The 19,298-nt window shown below is 40.2% G+C and overlaps 1 protein-coding gene across 1 annotated transcript in view; it reads right to left on the minus strand.

Moving 5' to 3' along the window:
* The window catches only part of RAF1 (Raf-1 proto-oncogene, serine/threonine kinase), a 2,753,658-nt gene that overhangs the window by 672,538 nt on the left and 2,061,822 nt on the right, over positions 1–19,298 (minus strand). The window contains exon 15 of the mRNA XM_044078072.1: positions 7,402–7,486. Coding sequence (XP_043934007.1) covers positions 7,402–7,486 — 85 coding nt within the window. The remainder of the gene's footprint in view (positions 1–7,401; positions 7,487–19,298) is intronic.

The raw sequence follows: 19,298 nt of genomic DNA on the forward strand, positions 1-19,298 counted from the left end.
ACATCTATGTGTACCTACTTTTGTCCTACTTGTTCTTAGTCCAGAGTCTCCATTTCTCTCAAATAGTTCCTTTAAGTTGGTATCCTTTTTCCTTACAAAGTGAGGGTGAGATGGAACAAATTGTTTTATTTCGTCATGTAACACTAATATAGGCCAATGTTTAGAAATGATCTGTTCAATTTTATGGGAGCTAGTAGAAAACGTGTGAATAAACTTATTCTTTAGGTCTAACTGATTCAATCCTGTTTCTTGTTCAGGAGTAGATAATCCAGTTCCTAACAAAGGGAAATACTTCCGAGTCCCTATTTTCTGTGACCTCTTGGATCATGTGGTCAATCAAAGTTCTGGGGTAGCCCTTTTCTTCAAACAATGCCCCAAGGATATGGACTTCCTCTAAAAAACTTTCAGGGGTACTGGACATTCTCGATGCTCTAATGATCTGACCCCTTAGCTATCCCTTTCTTCTGGTAGAAGGGATGTCCACTATCAAAGTGGAGATATGCGTTCGAGAATGTACTTTTCCTATACAACTTTGATTGGAAGCAGTGATTGTCGTAGTCTTTAAGTAGAGTCACATCTAAATAGTTTAATTTGTCATGGTCAATGTTATAAGTAAATTTCAAAAACTCGGTGCTATCGTTGATGTACTTCAAAAAATCATTTAAATCTTCATTGGTGCCCTTCCACAACAAACAAATGTCATTAAGGTACCTCGTATAATGTCCTATAAATTCTGACCATTGACTCTAAGACATACTTCTGCACCCAATTGTATAGCACACAATTGGAGTTATTTTCCAGGACAATTCCCATAAATTCTAAAAATAAATTGATAATGGTGTTGTCCAGACCACATTCAGATACTAAAACTTCCCTGAACCATTCCAGTCCTATCGAATGGGGGATACTCAGAAAGAGTTCCACAATGTCAATAGTGACCATGGAAAGGTGCACATTGAACATCTGTTGGTCAATTCCTTTCAGGAAATACCACGAATCCTTGCAAATATGTGTAATCCAAGATAAAACATTTTTTTACAGTGTAATCTACAAACTTCGCCAAGGGTTCAGTGATGCTTCCTGCACCAGAAACAATTGGCCTAAATTTAATAGGATCTAGACTTCTGTGGGTCTTGGAGATGCCAAAAATCACTGGAACTCTTGGTTTTTCCACATGTAAGTAATTGTATAAACGCTCATTAATGGTACCTTGTAAAAGATGGTCATGTAAATAATAACTTATTTTAGAATGTGCAAGGTTAATTTCGTTTAACGATAACAGTTCATATTGATCCGTTTCCTGTAACATGTTGTGTAGACAAGAGTCATAATCCACCATGTACATCAACACTACACCTCCCCCCTTGTCGGGTTTCATTACCCTACACACTTCTCTTGTTTCAAATAATCAGTCAATTGCATCTCCTTATCATTAAGGTTGATGGGGTAGGTGTTATTCTTAGGTCGTTCCATATTCCTAATCTCCTTTTCTACCAATTCCTCAAAAACCCTAAGAGAGGGGTTTGTAGGAGGGTTGAAAGTACTGGACCTTGTCAGTCCTGTGTTGGTGTTAGTTTGACCCTTGAAAAATATAGTTAAATTCAATTGTCTAATGAATAACTAAGTCAATCAATATATTTTTCGTATTAGAGCGAAGAGAGGGAACAAAATGAAATCCCCTAGACACTCAAACCATTCCAATAGCAGTAGGTGCAATGGGTCTCCCAAAAGAAGAATTTACAGTCTTATTTAGACATGCTACTGATACATTAACTCCATATGAACTGCAGGAGAAATCGATTCCTGGCACATTATGGGTGCTGGGAAAAGCACTTTTAGGTAACATCAAAGACTGAAACAAATTTTAATCATACTTTGAGACTTGGGAATGGGGTTCTACTCCCGCCATGGAGTCAAAAGACTTGGAGAAATTTAATCAAGAGAACTCAATTAGAACACTGACAGATGGAATTTAATAGTGTTAGCAGCTTTGGCTACTGAATGCAGAGTATTTTACATAACTGAAAGGCTAACCCTTTCTCTATATTTCCCTCCAAATGTGCTGGGATTACTATTTCAAATGTATGACAGCACTGGGGATGCTGAAAAGAAGCACATGCCACAAGTGAGCATCACAATATGATAAGATTGCTGGTAACATAAAACTAGCATCAAGTCTGTAGAGATAGAAGTATAATTGGCATTACTCAGTATAACAAAATAAATAGGGACTGGTAAGGCTATGACATACACAAAGTGATTTAATCAGATCATCTTGGTAAGATGAATTGTAGTAATGGAAAAGAGAATGTATCATGGCATTTGGTAAATTCATGGGCAAGCTAAGTAAGCCCGTTTTATTTCAAATGAAAGTGCCTTGGCTAAGGGATATATGTGAAATACAATGATGTGTATTTTAACAACACAAACACGAAGAAGGTGTTATCAGAGGACTGGAAGACCTGTAGAAATGAGTTGTGCAACTGAAAATTTGAAAAGATATTTGTAACATACATGGGCTTTACATGATGACTGTATATATTATCCTTTGATGTTTCAAATTCAATAAAAAAAACCATAACTGCTAAACTTGTCAATTTGAATGGAGGACAGAAAAATCAATCATGAAGTTTAGGTGCTAAGTAGAAGAAAAGTTCTTCCGAGGCCAACAAACATGCAGAACTCCTTTATGAGACTGCATTTCCAGTCAGTGCTGTATTAAAGTTCTTCCCTTGGGAAAAGTCATTATGTGTATGGATGCCTCCGTCATGGAAAAAGTAATATAGGTGCCTGAAATAGATCAGGCTCATCTACAATTCAAATGACCTAGGTGACCAGGGATAATTGTCTGCCTAAACTAAGAACATATACATCTGCTAAGTGCACCGTTTCTTGGTGGCTTTAATCATCTCTGAAACTCTCACTGGGATGCCCATCAAGAGAAGATGGCCCAAAAGTGAAGTAATTTGCAACTCCAACATTTGTGGGGTTAGCGCCTTGGCTAGCAATGACAAAACAGGCTGACATGACAATTCTCACCAATCATGGGCAAGGAGGATGAATTTTGGACTTTCTTCTCTAGATATTGCTTTGAGTAGCAGATCTAAGTCTCAAGTAGAAACTGGAAAGATTTGCAGGAATATTCCTGTTAAAAGAAAGAGAATGCATACACTATGAACTATCCATCTCCATACGGCTAAAACAAGTAAAATCTGGAGATGGGTAGGACTACATTCTGCACTGTGCATAAAGGAAAAAAATGAATTGATCATTGAGGTACTGTATGCTGGCAAGGCACTGAATGGACAGGATCCCCTTATCTTTAACTTGGTAGGATGGCTGGTACAGTCACTTCCCAAGGGACATGACAGTTATTAAAGTGGTTCCCTTTCCTTTGGCTCACTGTCACAACCTGGATCACCTTTTGGCATACAGGACACAAGCACGACACCCTGTTTACCAATGTACCATATCAGACTGGTTGTCCAAACACAGCAGGGGCTGCTCTGGTCTCAACACCCTTCCAGATGTTTTAGGTGAGGAATAATGACAGTAGCTCTAGTTGATTTATATGGTGTCCCCAACAACACTGGGAAGCACTTTCCTTAGTAAGACTGGAGTCCAAGGAGCTCTCCAACCTATCCGACTGTTGCCTGTTACAGCATGCGGCAGGTTCTACTGCAGTAAGGGAAGGCCTACATTAAGATTACTGAGAATTATCCACCACCACCACCACTCTATAATCCAGTGATAGGGGTATGACACAAACAGGATGTCTATCACAACTCTGCAAACACAGATGATTTACAATTTCAACACACATCCTACAGATATATTAATAGAACTATGAAGATTGTGAATAATGTGAGGCCCAGGAAAGGCAGGCAAGTCTGATCTTCCACTCTGTCACAGCTATGACTTCCAACATCCTCTCTATGGACATACATGATGTGGAAAAAGTCTGTCAAACCATTTTTTAAAAATGTAATAATGTGAGTTGTGCCAGAGAAGACTTCTCCCAGGGCCTGCAACCAAGAAAACAACAAACCCACATAACTGATCACAGCATCCCTTCAAAGGGTCACCAGAAGCGAGTCACTCAATGTGCCAGACACAAGACCACCCTTCTACTAGATCTCAGCTACAAAAGATAAGAGCTTAGAAAACACTCTGGTTGTAAATGACAAGTAAAACAAAATCATGATGTAATGCAAGTGAATACCAACCTTTGAAAACCAAAGGAACTTCCTGTGAAAAACTCCAGCTGCTAGTCTGCCAAAAAAACAACTATCATGTCCAGTGGCACTATGAAGGTGCCATGCTGCAAGAGAAGCATGATTCCTCGAGAGTCACAATCTGAAAACTGATGTACTGAAAGTCATTACTTATGCTGCTGAAGTGCAACATGGGAAAGTTGCTGCCTGTCTCCAGAGAAAACAGAAAAAGGTAAGTAAGAACCCTTTACTCTCCTATAAAAGATGCACCTTTTTAAAAAAGGAAGAGGCTTTATAGCCCCTTTGGGAAAAAAAAAGATTGGACCAGCTCAAACAAATCTATGGAGTAAATCTATGGAGTAAATGTCTGAGGGGAGTTCTTTTTAATGGAGAAACCAATAACTCTGTAATGTGGCTGTCCATGACCAACACACTGAGAAATTAACTGTTTTTGATAAAGGTTTCCCAAGCTGGGGCAAGGTACGATAACTGATCTCCCACAGGGTGTCATATGACCAAATCAGGACTGTTACTGCTATGTAGATGGAGTCATTCTTCTTGTTGGAGACTTACGTGACTAAGTTGGAGGTAAGCAAAACTACCTGAAGCTTGAGGAACCTCTTCAACTGGCAGAGGTATTCTAGAAGAAACAGTGCAAGCCACTGCAGCAGAGTTCAGTGTATATCGACTATGGTCAGCTCCTGTTTCTTCATCTGGAGTTCATCAACCTTGTTACAGAAGTTGTGTATAAGAAGGACATCATCTAAGGAGGAACACTGAAAGGATTTCCTCATTTATGGATGATATCAGGAGGGTCAGTCACACCCCATCTAATGCAGGTATGTTGTTGAGCTTGCTACCCAAGCCACACCGCCTGTGAAGTCAGGCCATATAGGGCTACATGAAAGCTTCCCAAGGAAGCCATGATAAGGGTAATTTCTTATGCCTCCTTGATCCCAGATTCACAAAGGTCTGTCAGGTCTTTCTGAACCTGGAATAAAAAGGAAGTCTGGAAACAGGGTAAGCAGGAAAGATAATTAAGACGATTCTGTCCCAATATGCAAAACCACTGATTTCTTTATACTGTGGAAAGGTGCTGTAGTCTGTCAAACTAATACTATACTGCAGGGCTCGCACATATCTGTCCTGCAGTATTTCTATGGATGACGCATTACTTGGCCAGGGTTTACAGAGGGTATCAATCGTCTTTGGGAAAAAAAATATCAAAAGTTAAAATATACAAGTGCCAGGTGTCAAGCAATGGAACCTTCTTTCCCAACAGCCTTCGCAACACATTTCTGAAGGTCCTTGGCAATTACAGGTCAGTGGAGGGGCCTGAAACTGACTTCAAATCATGCTTTCTAAGGGTGTATTTCTACACCTAAGACAACTCCCAAGAGAAGAATGTATGGCCTCCAGATGCACTCTTTTCCCAGTGGTCTAGCACTGACCTGGAATAATAAAAAAGGACTCTTCTGCCAGTCTCTGCACTGAGTACCTAACCGCAGTTACCAATGTCCCTCATGATGATGTAGAATTCAAGATTTTCTCCAAGTCCTATAGCCTTCTACGTAGAACCACTGGCACTTGTGGCAAAGCTTGCCATTGTGTTCCACTGCCAAAAAGGCTGATGTGGAAGCCAGAAAAAAAGCAGCATAGTTAATCTGTCAAGTTTACACAGCACTACAGAAGTATGGAATAGGCAAAAGAAAATGTTCAGATATGTTGGTAACTGGAGAAGGATTTAGGTTACTGAAAGAAAGAGAGCATGAACCTGCAGAGGCTAAAGAGCATCTAATATGTTTAAATAAAGTCTTCCTCCTAGTACTTATGAAAGAGCAAGAAAGGGTGAAAACAAGAGAGTGAAACCAATGAAACTGTAGAAAAGGCAACTGAGAAAGTTTATGGGAGATAAAAGCACAAGGTTGAAGATGATCTACCTAAAAGTGTACTCAAAGATTTGGCAGAAGAACTTTATGAGCCACTAGCAAACTGGTCTCCTCTTAAAAAACAAAGTGGTACCATTTAATAGAATAGTGCCAATACATTCTTTACACAACAGTTGTTCCAGTGAAAAAATGCCAAGCAATTACAGACTTAACAGTTTCTACTTCTATTCGAAATAAGAGTCTCATGATGCAAAATATTATGGCTTCAACAAGGATTTTGACACTATGCCTAATAGACAAATGATGGGGAATTCAAAGAATGAATCCCAGATACAAGAAAAGAAAGACCTGCCTTACCTAGTTCTGCCAACATCAGGATTTTGTTTCAGAAAATGCCACCAATTAACAAGGTTTACCTAGTGTCCCCAAAATGGTAAAACAACTTATGAAGGGGGAAGAATGCAGCCGATAATGACTGATGCTCTCCTGCTCTTATCCTTGGGTAACTGAATAAGAGTCTAGCCAGTGCAACTCTGTACCTTGGTAGTGGTGGTCAAGGTCTATCACTATGATCTACATACATACATCTCAATAGGTTGGCTACCATTTGCCATACGAGTTCTAGATGTCACACCACCATGGAATCCAAAGTCAGTTTGTTTGCTGAGGACAATGATAATGAAGCAGTGCTTACAGATGGACAGACCATCCTCCAGGGAAACCTACTACAGCCTTGTTGGTGCAGTGGTGCAGCGTTTAGTGATGTCAGCTCACAGCAAGAGGTTCTCCGGTTCAATTCTTGGCTGGGGTGTCTTCTGTGCAGAGTCTGCATGTCCTCCTCGCATTCGTATGGGTTTCCTCCGGGTGCTCCACTTTTCTCCCCCATTGCAAAGACATGCTTCTGGGCCTCCACTGAAAATGGGCTCTGTTTCAGCTGGACTTTCCTAGTAAAGAAATGTTAACTAAATAAAATAAATAAATAATTAAAAAGTATGCCCTCTGCAAAAATAATACAGATGGAATTATACAACATATAGCCAAGTTGCAACATACTAGCCACCTCAGGCCATTGCTAATCTTCAGATAGCATGGGCCATGTGTCTGGATGAATTTTACAGTAGCCATTCTGAGTAAGTATGCTCATTCCACACACAAGCCATATACATGAACAGTGGTGAAAAACTCTTCTGCTGCAAGGTTTCATTCACAAGTGAATACCACTGCCATGCTACAGTGAACTTGGACATGACTTTTCAGTCCTCTAGCTCCTTCAAATAACTGCAGAGAATATTCCTTACCTTAATACCGCTACTTCATTTCTGAAAGCTTGGAACTGCTCTGGTGTAGGATTTGCCACTTTTAAAATCTTCACAGCTACATCTCCTGCAAAAACATGGGAATGAAAGTATCACTTGTACCACTTAGTCAAAATTATAAAAAAAGAAAAAAAAAAACAATACCTAAAAGTGACGTATACATGTTAAGTACACACCTGTATTTGCGTTATTTAACACAAATGCCTACTATAGTTATGAATATTTCTAGACAATTTTTTTCATTTTCCATAATTCAAAATATTTACCTGTAAAATAAAGCTCAGAAAAGTGTGCCTATATGAAATATGTCAAACAATTCATATGAAACTGTCTGACATATTACTGTCACTTCAAAGGATTTCTGTAAAACCTCATTAGGCTTCAGAATATACTGGGATTTAAACATTGTGAATTACTGCCATGCCCATTCTGCTTCAAAATGTGCTCAATTTAACAGCAGCTAACACTCAACTGTCTACCCAAACATTACAGTTGATAAAACAACATAAAATAAGCAAGCCAAATGACATATCCACATTTGAGAAGATAGTAAAAGCTCACCTTGTGTAAGAAACCAAGTGGTCTGCCACAAAGACACTGGCTGATCTTTCTAGCCAGTGAAATGCCTCAGCACTGCACTAAATGTGAACCAAACAAGCAATTCCAACCAAGGGAGTACTCCTGCTAGTGTTCTATCAATGAATACAGATATTGCATACAAGTAAACATCACAATAGCATACAGTTTATATATCACAATATGATACTGTCCGATCACAGCTATCACGTGAAACACACAGCTGCCGCTAAGTGGCATTGTGAATGCCAATGCCCAAAATGGTTGCTTAAAAATGCCATTATGATCATTGTACAGTTGTATTTTTACTACAGAACTCTGGTTTGTACCAAGTGGAAAAAAAGTGATTAAAAAGCAACCAAAGTATCTTAATCAAATACAGACAAAAGCTATTGAATGGAATAAAAAACAGAAAAGCCATCAACAAAGACAAAAATGAAATGACTGTTTAGAAAGAAAAGATCTTCTTGTCGCAAGAATATCATATACAACTACTAATGTGGCATGCCAGATTACTGACATTATGATTCAATTATAGTTTCTGGTGTCTCATTAAATAGCTTAATTAACAGATTTACACCAATCATCCAGTAGCAATCCAACAAGGGATGCACTTTCCAATATACCAGGTAACATCTTTCGGTAGCCAGTTGTCAAATTATAATTCCCCATACTCTCAGTCAGGATAGAATCTCATGCTCAAAAGCATGACCCCCCCCCCCCCCCTTTATATTGTCAACTCTTTTTTTTTTTTTGAAATATTGCCAGTTCACACAAGGAAACGATACATTAGACTGCAATACTAAGCTGCAGTGCTTAGCAGACGTGTGAAGTATCAAGTGACTACATACAAATGTCTACAACACCATCTTAAATTATACACTAAAGACAGCCACATCTCTAGCAGAATTAATTTAAAAAAAATTAGAGCTGTCAGGCCTCCTGGTGCGAGAAAGCGAATGCAGATAGTGAACTATTTAAACAATATCTACCCGACTAGTGATTTGTGCTGTACAAACTAACAATGACAAGGTAGTACCAGAACTGTTGGGGCACATTTAAGGTATGTAAACATCCAGCTGACTTGTTTCTGAGCAATTGGTTAACATAACAGAGAAGTAATTGATTTAACAAACTACAAAGGCAAGAAAGGATTTGTCCAGGAGAATCCAGGGCTTCAAAAATCTATCCTACACGGATAGGCTGAAAGCCCTGTCCCTCTACTCCGTCTCATACAGACTCCTCAAGAGGTGATCTATATCTGGCATACAGAGCAGTCTCTGACCCCAGCTTGATGAAATTGCTGCATAGCCACAAGCCAAACTCCACTCCCATGACTTGCATGAAAAACCTCAACTTGGTCTGCGACATCAATAGGACTTACTGGCAGAACAGATTTGTCTCCCACAGACTTCCCATCTGTGGAACAGACTCCCTTCTCTACGTCAACCAGAATACTTCACTATCCCTCTTTAAGAGGAACCCGGATGACTGGATAGGAAAATAGAAAATACACCCTTGGGATTCCACCCGTGTCCCTACTGGACAGGGGTATCGGGTGCTGACATGTGGGAACAGGGGCTAATTTACTGGCTAGACTTATAAGAGCCTCAGGGCCAGTAGCCTAGTAACTTGCTATGATCTTATGGCCCTCAGAAGACTGTATTATTCTTAAGGAAATGCACCCAAAATCTTAGTCTATCCCTTGAATGCCCCAGTCACCATTCCATCATCATCCTTTTCCACTCTGCTTTATAACCAGCTGTTTAAGTTATTTTATATACAAACATCCTTGTTCTATGGGGAGAATATACCTATCCCACTTACTACTTGCCTTTCCCCTCCAAATAAATTCTCTCTCATCATTCACTGTTCCTTGTGTTGATCAATATGCCTAACCTATATACAAGTCTAAAAGGACCAAAATATATTTCATTGCTTGTATTCAGTTTTTGTATTATCTTTGTTTAGTCTCTTCCCACATATGCTTAGCTGCCATGACATAATCCTTTACCATCCATACATCTAAATACTTGATACTGCTGAGCAACAGCACTCAAGTAACAAAGAAGAGGTTGCCAACTCACACACCACTATCTATGCACATAATAACATTACTTATGCACACAGTACACAAACATAAAAATCTACACATGCAGAGGTTCTTTTGAAAAATTTACCCAAAGAGCAGAGACCTCCAAAACACAAGAATGCTACAACTAACAATCCCAACAGTACCCACAACACATAGCAACACCAGTGTCTCATCCACCAAGCCTGTAAGGCGAGACACTCAAAAATCAAAATTTCTTATCACTGGAGACTCAAGAGAGAGAGACAGATTTCCCACTCACCAGGTTGGACAAGGACAAAGTCACAGTCAGCTGCCTGTCCGATGCCAGGATTCATCAGATCAGGCATGCACTCAGGTCTCTCAGCAACAATCACCGTTATGACTCTGTCATAGTTCATGTTGGTGTGAATGACCTGAGATATACCTCACTGGACTACATGGAGAGAGAAATGATTGAGCTCTCCGAGGACGTGTCCCAGGCAGGTATGTCCCTAACCTTGAGCAACATACTTCCCTCACCTAGAATAATGCCATATTATAAACAAAAAATGATTGATTTCAATAACTGGCTGAGTTTTTGGAGTCAGAGGGGATCCAGTTCCTGTCAGCCTAGGAAGCCATGGTCGACAAACCTCACTGTTTTGCCAGACACGTTTTGCACCTGGCAAAGGCTCTTGCCTTTCCCATAGTGCCTTTTTGGCAAGGTCTTGCAAACATTACTGACGTGAAATTAGCCAACCAGAACAAAAGGGTCATTCCTGCTAAATGCTAGGAGCTTAAATCAAAATCTGCACTCCCTGGAAGCACTTCTATCACTAGAAGATGTTGATGTCTGTGCAGTCACAGACACCTGGTTCATGTCTTCAGAATACCCCGGCCTTGCAAAGCTGCAATGCCATCCACACCTTTAGACCACAAAATACACGTGTGAAAACCAAAGAAGGTAGTGTTTCTGTCTATATTAGAAATAAATTCACCTCCCCTCTAGTTAGACCGGACAACTCCGTGGAGTTACTCCAAGTCTAGGTTAAAGTGCGTAAGACCCCCATTTAAGTCATAGTCACAACACTCATGAAGCCTACTTGGCCAAACTGGAGACAACCCAAATTTTATCAAACACTCTGGTTATACCAAACTTCAATTAACCCACCATCAACTGGAAAACCTATGCTAGCCCCAACTCACTACTGCAAAAGTTCTTTGACTTTGTTAATTCAAATGCCCTGGAACAAACTGTTCATACCCCAAGAGGAACAAACATTCTAGATCTGGTCCTAGCTAACATGTCAAGCAGATGAATTGCTGCAAGTGTCATCCAGTTAAATCTGACCACAAAACAGTCACCTTCGAATTAGCACTAACATCAGAACTCTCAAAGGGTGAAATCAGACTAAAAAAACTTCACCAAGGCAAACTATACTCTCCTAGATGAAGGTATAAATGCATTCCAAGCCCCACCCCAACCTGGAAGTGGTAACTACACCAAAGCTTACACTAAAGCTCTGTATAGTCACATGCATAAGTGTATAAACTCGGCTGTACCAGAAAGAATTAAAGCTAGAGCCCCAAGTAAATACAAGCTGGCATGGTGGACATCCAGCATCAACAATCTTTACAATAAATGCAAAAACCTGCTAAACAAGAAAACAAAGGCAAGGCCCCAACAATGGAAAAACACCCTCCTCAGCCTCAACAGGCAAATAAGACAACTTGTCAAATCCTCTAAGGGCTCATTTGAGAGAAACTTAGTACGTACAGCCAAGAATACCCATAAGGCCTTTTACAGCAATGCATGTAGCCTAAAAGGCAGGACTCACGCATGTGCAGAACTAGTGACAAAAAGTATCATACACACTGACCCCACAGAGATAGAAAGCCTGCTAGCGGATAGGTTTGGTGAAAATTTCACTCCCTTATCCGCACCTAACAATCACAAACTTTCCCCCCACCCTACATAGCTGAGTCCTCAAAGCCTTGTCTACGGCACAAAAACACAGGCTCTATGAGACCAGATGACATCCCACTCTGTCTTAACAGGGTAAAACATGAACTAGCATCACCATTGAGTACACTTTCAATCACAGCCTAACCACAGGCTTTGTTCCTGCACAGTGGAGAACAGCAACAGTTATTCCCCTCCACAAAGGTGACCTAGCAAAAGACCCTGAGAATTACAGACCCATAAGCCTGATCAGCCTCATCTGTAAGGCCATGGCATGCATCACTATGGACCTCATAAATACACAGGCAACCTCCAAACCCTAGATCCTACCCAATTCAGCTCCATCAAGGGCAGATTCTGCCTGTTAAATCTCGTGGACAACTTTGAAAATTTGACCAGGGCCACTGATGAAGGCAAATCTGTGCACACAGCAAACCTAGACTTGGCAAAGGCTTTTGAAACAATCCCACATTCAGGCATTACTGATAAACTTAGCAAATTGAATGCAACCCCCTTCACTGTACGATGGGTTGCCAACCGGCTGACAAACCAGACATACTGTATCAAAGTAGGTGACTCCACATCAACCAGTAGACTTGTTACCAGCTGAGTGTCACAGGGGTCAGTGCGGGGCCACTTACTGTTTTGTATGTACTTCTCAGAAGTTCAGGTCAAAACTAAGTGGTTGTGGCTGACCAAGTTTGCAGATGACTGCAAACTAGGTGCAATCATTGAATCCCTAAATGATGCCAGTATACTCCAGGAAGGTCTCACACAGACGAACGACTGGTGTGTTAGTCATGGTCTCAAAATGAATGCAAAGAAATGCATCATAATTCCCTTTAGCATAAACAATGTCTCTTTACACTATCAAATAAACAACAAGACCCTAAATACCCACAAAGTGGTAGGGGACCTTAACTTCGATCACCATATCTCTATTGTAGTAAGGAAGGCTTTCTACATAGCACACTTGATTAGTAAAGGCTTCACCTCAAGAGCCAGAGAGGTTATAAACCTTCTATACGCTGCACTAATATGGCCCATAATGGAGTATAACGCCCTATTCGGAATGTACAAACCACCTGCAGCAACTGGAGAGACCTCAAAGGTTTCTAATAAAGAAGATCAAGGGGGATCCAGTAAGTGCCTTACACAGACTGACTAAAGTCCCTGTCACTATACTCTGTGTTGTGGAGACTTATACCTGGCCTACAAAGTAATCCAAGACCCAAACCTAATGAACTTACTGCATATCAGTAAATCAAATGGGACTGAGGCTACTCGTTTCAGGGACCTAAATATACCCTGAGACTTAAACAAGATATGCTAGAGGGACAGATTTATCTCCTACCGAATGCCACATGTTTGGAAGAGGCTAGCAATTCATGTGAAACAGAGCATCTCTATTACACTGTTAAAGAGGAACCTGGATGAGTAGATGTGGCACCGTAAATTCTTACCAGGGACAACATTCACACCCCTCTTGGACATGGGCAGTCATCACTGAATGCAATCTTGTGTATTGACTAGCATTTTCATGGTATTACACTGGGATGAAACAGCTAGGCTTAAAATTACCTCTGGGTCAATAGCCTAGTAATCTCCTATGATCCTAAGATATTATGGTCTCCATAAGTATCAGCATCTCTAAGTAAATTATTGTGTGGATACACAATTTACCGTAACAGCTTTTGTTTTGTTTACATATTGTTTACATATTTTATATCCCGATGCAACTAGAAACTGTTTCACAATGTTCCACAACCCTGCAAGCTGTTTTCTGGATCAAGTATGAAATAAAATAATCTGCAAATAAAGACGACTTCTTGATTACCATACAAGCTATATCCTTGAATTTATGAATCTGTTATTTTCATTGCTGATAGCTCTAAATATAAAGCAAACAAGGAAAAAGACATCCCTGTCTGCTTCCCCTACTAAAATTAAGCCTGTTGGAGAGGAATCATCTCACCAACCCTTCATACATCCTTCTTATTAACCCAATTATTCTATCGGGGAAAACAAATGCTACCAATTCCCTGCTCATAAAATCCCGGCTGACTACTAAATACCTTCTCTGCATAAAGACTCACCCAACAACAGTGGTGTTTTCTTACAATCTGCTTCTTTCTGGATCATCGTTACACTAATGTTGTCAAATGTTTGTCATCACACTCCAAAACTACAAATTCACATCTATCAAATTTGGCAATACCACTGCCATTATCTTAGTTAATACAGATAACCACTTTTTAACTGTGGAATAAAACTGAAATGGCTCTATATGAAATCAGACCTGAAGTGTCTTTATCCCTTTTGGGGTAACAACTAGCAAAGCTTTCTTCTAAAATGCTGGTATCCCCCCCACCCACACACACACACTTTTTAAAATGTTGTTAAACAAAGCCTTCCAGATGTCCATCACCTTCTTTCTTCCTAACTTTCAAATCTCCAAAGGAATATCACACATTCCTGGAGACCTCCTTGTTGGATATACATCACTGTTTTTATTTCATTTCTTATTCTAGCAAGTAACTGTTGAGCCCCATCTTCCTCTCACCTTAACATGACAAAGTAGTTTCTTGGTTTCCTCATCCCCCTGCTTTACAGAAATGTTAACATTTCTGAAATATTTCTAATACCTTTACAGGACCTATGGTTACTTATCTTGTCCTAGACTCCCTAAACCTGGCTATAAACTCTTTCTACCTTCTGTTGCCTAAGTCATTGTGCTAAAAGTTTTGCACTACAGATTGATAAAAACATTGCTTAACGCCACCACCTTTTAAACATGTGCAATGTCCAAACACTAACACTTACTGTCCTTCCCCCTTCTATCACTATTACATTTCTCACTAATCAGTACTACTCTTTTTCCTTTGTCCTTGACATTCTGAATGTCTTCCCTGAAATGTCTGCAAAATTCACATGCTCATTTCTATCCAACCATGTCTCCTACAACATTGCTACTTGCATGCTACACTTCTTAATGATCTCTGCTTTTTGTCTACACCTGTAGTGACACCAACACTCCCTTGTGCTAGTGACAAAGCAGATTTATGGATACAAATCTATTACTCCTATGTATTATACATGACAGTTCTTTTGAATACATTTCCATTCTGTAGCTTACATGTACACACTAACTGGCAGACTGATTTTGTACATAGTTGCTTCTTCACACCTCTGTGTGAACCCATGTAACATTTCCTGTTTGCTTCAATAAAGACACTTTAGGAAAAAAACTAAATACATTTTCAAAAAAAAAAATCCATTTTATCTCATACACTTTCCATAAAGGTAATGCATCCTCCCAGAGAGGAGCAGAGATGCCTCAAATCAATGGCTGTACCCACAAACATTACCTATTCTAAAGTTAAGGATAACCACACTAAAGCACACAGTGCAGCCTATGTTCCCACTTGCACAGACTGGTATCTGTTTCCGTTTCCATTCCACTCCCAGATGTGAAAAACAACCTGCATGCTTTCAGTAAACATTACTGCTTAGCCTTAAGAAAAAAATGCACTGGCTTGCCTTAAATAAACTAAAACGAATGTTATTACATTTAATGCATTAACTACCAAGCTGCTACGGAGGCAAGTACTTGTGTAACTATAGATTTGCTTCATTTATTTTCATTTAACTATTTGTCAATATCTTTTCGAAGTTAACTACATTGTACTTTGTTTACTTCACTCGGAATACACTGTTTAGAACTCTCAATTAATTACCTGCACTTGAATACAGCCCATCTACAGCCAAAAGCTTGCATCAGTGAAAGAAAAATGGCTAGCAACTGTGCAAATGCAAGAAAAAAACTGCAATTTCTTAAATTCCTCATTTTCTTTACCTTGTTTTTTCCAACCCATTTGCTAAAAAAAAGGTCTGTAACTTAAACTAAGCGCATTAAACATCTACCACTGCATTTCTAATTATGTAATTATGATCAATGCAATTTTACATCTTCCCAGCAACCTGATATTACAATAGCTTTATCATGTTTCTTTCCAGGATTTATCTTACTACAGTGTAAAGTCTGGGTACATTGCAACTACTTTCTTACTTCAGTAACACTAGCGTATACAACAGTCACCGATAAAACACTCCAACAATTAAAATATCTCTGACTGCATACTATACAGAATTTTCAATATAATGTGATTTCCATCAGGACATTTTTATATAAATATACTGAAGTATTACTTACAGTTGCTTCTTCGGTCCAATCAGTATCATTCTAAACATTAATGACAAATGGGGTTTATGTTTTACGAGTTCTAAACTATATCTAATGAAATAGACACATTACAGTTCTCTCAATTTATCAGCTAATTTCTCATTGCTGCTGTTTTCTGCCTGATCCACAATTTCCAAACAGTCTGTGGTTCAAGTCCAGTGTATTCCTGATTCCTTGTGTTGCTGAGGCATTTTCTTTTGGAACAGTGGAAAAGGTTTCATTGGTTATGTCCCTTTACAGGCTTTCTTGTTGTCAGAAGAACGATGAGCAGAATCCCCTTCAGCTTGCTGTCTCGCTCTTTGTTGCCTGTAACCTTGTTTCCTCTGCTACCTGTTTTGCACAACAAAATATATTTGATCTTCCAGAAAAAATATTTTAAAGATATACAGCAAAGTACCGGCGACTGGCTTAGGAGAAGCTTCGTCATCGGTTTTGGACCTTGGTTGCCTGTCCTTTTCTTTGCGTTTTTTGTGAACCCCGGTAGACGGATGGCTATCAGACGACATTGTACAGTTAAATCTTCACCCAAAATAGCTTAATGCAAAATCGTACCGACGCTTAATAGTGTGTTGGTTAAACTAGTACAAAAACGACAACTAGAAACGTCGTGGTCATGGCCTAGGCAAGGAATACAGTAAGAGTGAAAGTCCTTATGAGGTATTTCCTTCCCACAAGAAATGCAATTAACTTTTTCTGACATCGGTCTGGAGCAAGAAAAAAGTTTCCCCAATGGGGTACTTAGCTTTTAATGAAGACTTCGGATCTGAAACTCAAACACGAAAATCTCAGGAGTCAGCCGACCGGCACTTGCGAAATGCTTCTGCTTCGGGCACCGCGCGGCAAGAAAGACTGAAGAAAATGGTGTCGACTGCATCTTATATACCCCTGACGACCTGACGTCAGGGAAGAGGCGACAGCAACAGATACAGGGCCCAAAACTTTGGAATTCAGGCCGACTGAGGGCAACCTGCCAGCAGGATAACCCAAATGTAATGACTGCAACAGTGAAACACGAAGAACATCTTGAATCTCATACTGCCTCTCAACATCTCCTGGTGGCTTGGATAGACTTGCTTCTCCTATGACTGTTGTACAGTGAAAAATAAGTTATGTTCTTACCACAACGTTCCATGTTTGTTGTCCTTTATCTTGCCTTCCTTCTTTCTGGTTGGGTTCGGACCCAATCTCTGCTCTGACTCGGCCACTTCTAAAGCTCGAAGAGTCCTTGCTGGCTCGAGGCTAACCTCTTATCCCAGCATGCATAGCGGTAGCTACCCAGATCTCATTTGAGAGAACTAACCACTAGATAGGAAAATTATGAATTACCCAAAGAAAGAGTTAACTAAACAATAAAGGCTCCTTGTACTGACAACAACAGGTCAACCATGGTGACGAGGTGAATACTAAAGGCTGAAAAGCAAAGGAAACTCAGCCATATCAGCCAGAAGGGAAATTCCTCTCAATCATCCAAGATGGGGGAAGGAGGGAGGAACGCAAGAAGGAAGGCGAGATAAAGGACAACAAACATGGAATGTTATGGTAAGAACATAACTTCTTTATGTTATGGTGTCCATCTCGCCTTCCTTCTTTCTAGTTGGGACAGCGTCCCTAGCACCTAAATCCTGGTTGGCTCACTGGAAAGCAGACTTCAGAACCGTGGAACCAAAGGATGCCCTGTTCCGACAGGCCATGTCCACTTTGTAATGAATAATGAAGGTATGGGGAGTAGCCCATGTTGTTGCCGCACAAATAGTATCTAAAGGAAGCTTAGCTTGAAAGTCTATGGAGGTAGCCAAGGACCTAGTGGAATGTCCCCTCACTTTTCCTAGGACTGACATATTCCGAGACTCAAAAAGATAAGTAATAGTATTTGACAGCCATTTTGAAAGAGTCACTTTGGACATTGGTGAGCCTTGCTTGCTCTGAGGGAAGGATACAAACAGCTGATCTGATTTTCTGATGTCCTTGATCCTTTGAAGATAAAATTGTAACTGCCTGTGGACATCTAATTGATGCAATTTGTACACTGCCTTGTTGCCATAATTAGGAAAGAAAACAGGAAGTTCAATAGATTGATTCAAATTAGTCTCAACAGACTTTTGGTAAAAAAGGAAGGATTAGTTCTAAGAGATGCTTTATCCTTGTGAAAAATCATATAAGGAGGGCGAATGGAAAGTGCCTGTAACTTGGAAACCCACCTAGCTGATGTAACAGCAATCAGGAAGAGGGTCTTCCATGATAAGAACTTCAGAGGACAAGAAGCAGCTGGTTCAAAGGGAGGAAGGATCAGAGCAGCTAGTACTAAGTTTAAATCCCAAGGATGGGAGAGGTTCTCGGATTGGAGGCCTTAATAGTGTAGAACCTTTCAAAAAGGCCTTGCATAACTTATGGGACATAACGTTAGAACCTAGAAGGCCCATATGAAAATTAGAAATAGCAGCCAGTTGAACACAAATCATAGCAGCCGCTGCTCCTTTTTTGAAAGTTTCTGCCCGGAAGTCCAAGATTTTTGCAATTGGAGCTGTAAAGGTATCAATGTCATTTTGCTCGGCCCAGGAGGTGAATCTCTTCCATTTACTAGCGTAAAGTCTCCTAGTAGTTGGTTTATGGGAAGAGACTAAAATATGTTGAACCATAGGTGAGATATCTGGGAGCCTGGCTAGGATCGGAAGTGGAGAAACCAAGCTGTCAGCTTGAAGTTTGAATGGAAGATGAGCACCCGACTGATGTGTTAGGAGGTATGGAACTGGGTCCAGAATCCAAGGCTCCCCCTCTCAGGTAATGCCAAAGGAACGGAAACCATATCTGACGAGGCCAGTACGGAGCAATGAGGATCAGCTTACAACTCAGCAGCTTAGCTTTCTGAAGAACTTTTGGAATTAAAGGAAAGGGAGAAAGGCATAAAGAATCCCGGGGGGGGGGGGGCAACTGTGGACCAGTGCATCTCTGGGTGACTGTCCCGGAGGGAGAACTAGGGCAAAGTAGCTGCTGCATTTGTTGTTTAGGTGAGAGGCAAAAAGATCGCAGCATGGCTGGCCCCATCT

This window comes from Protopterus annectens, chromosome 7.part0, assembly GCF_019279795.1.
Source record: "Protopterus annectens isolate FY-2018-M chromosome 7.part0, PAN1.0, whole genome shotgun sequence".
Classification (NCBI taxonomy): Eukaryota; Metazoa; Chordata; order Ceratodontiformes; family Protopteridae; genus Protopterus; species Protopterus annectens.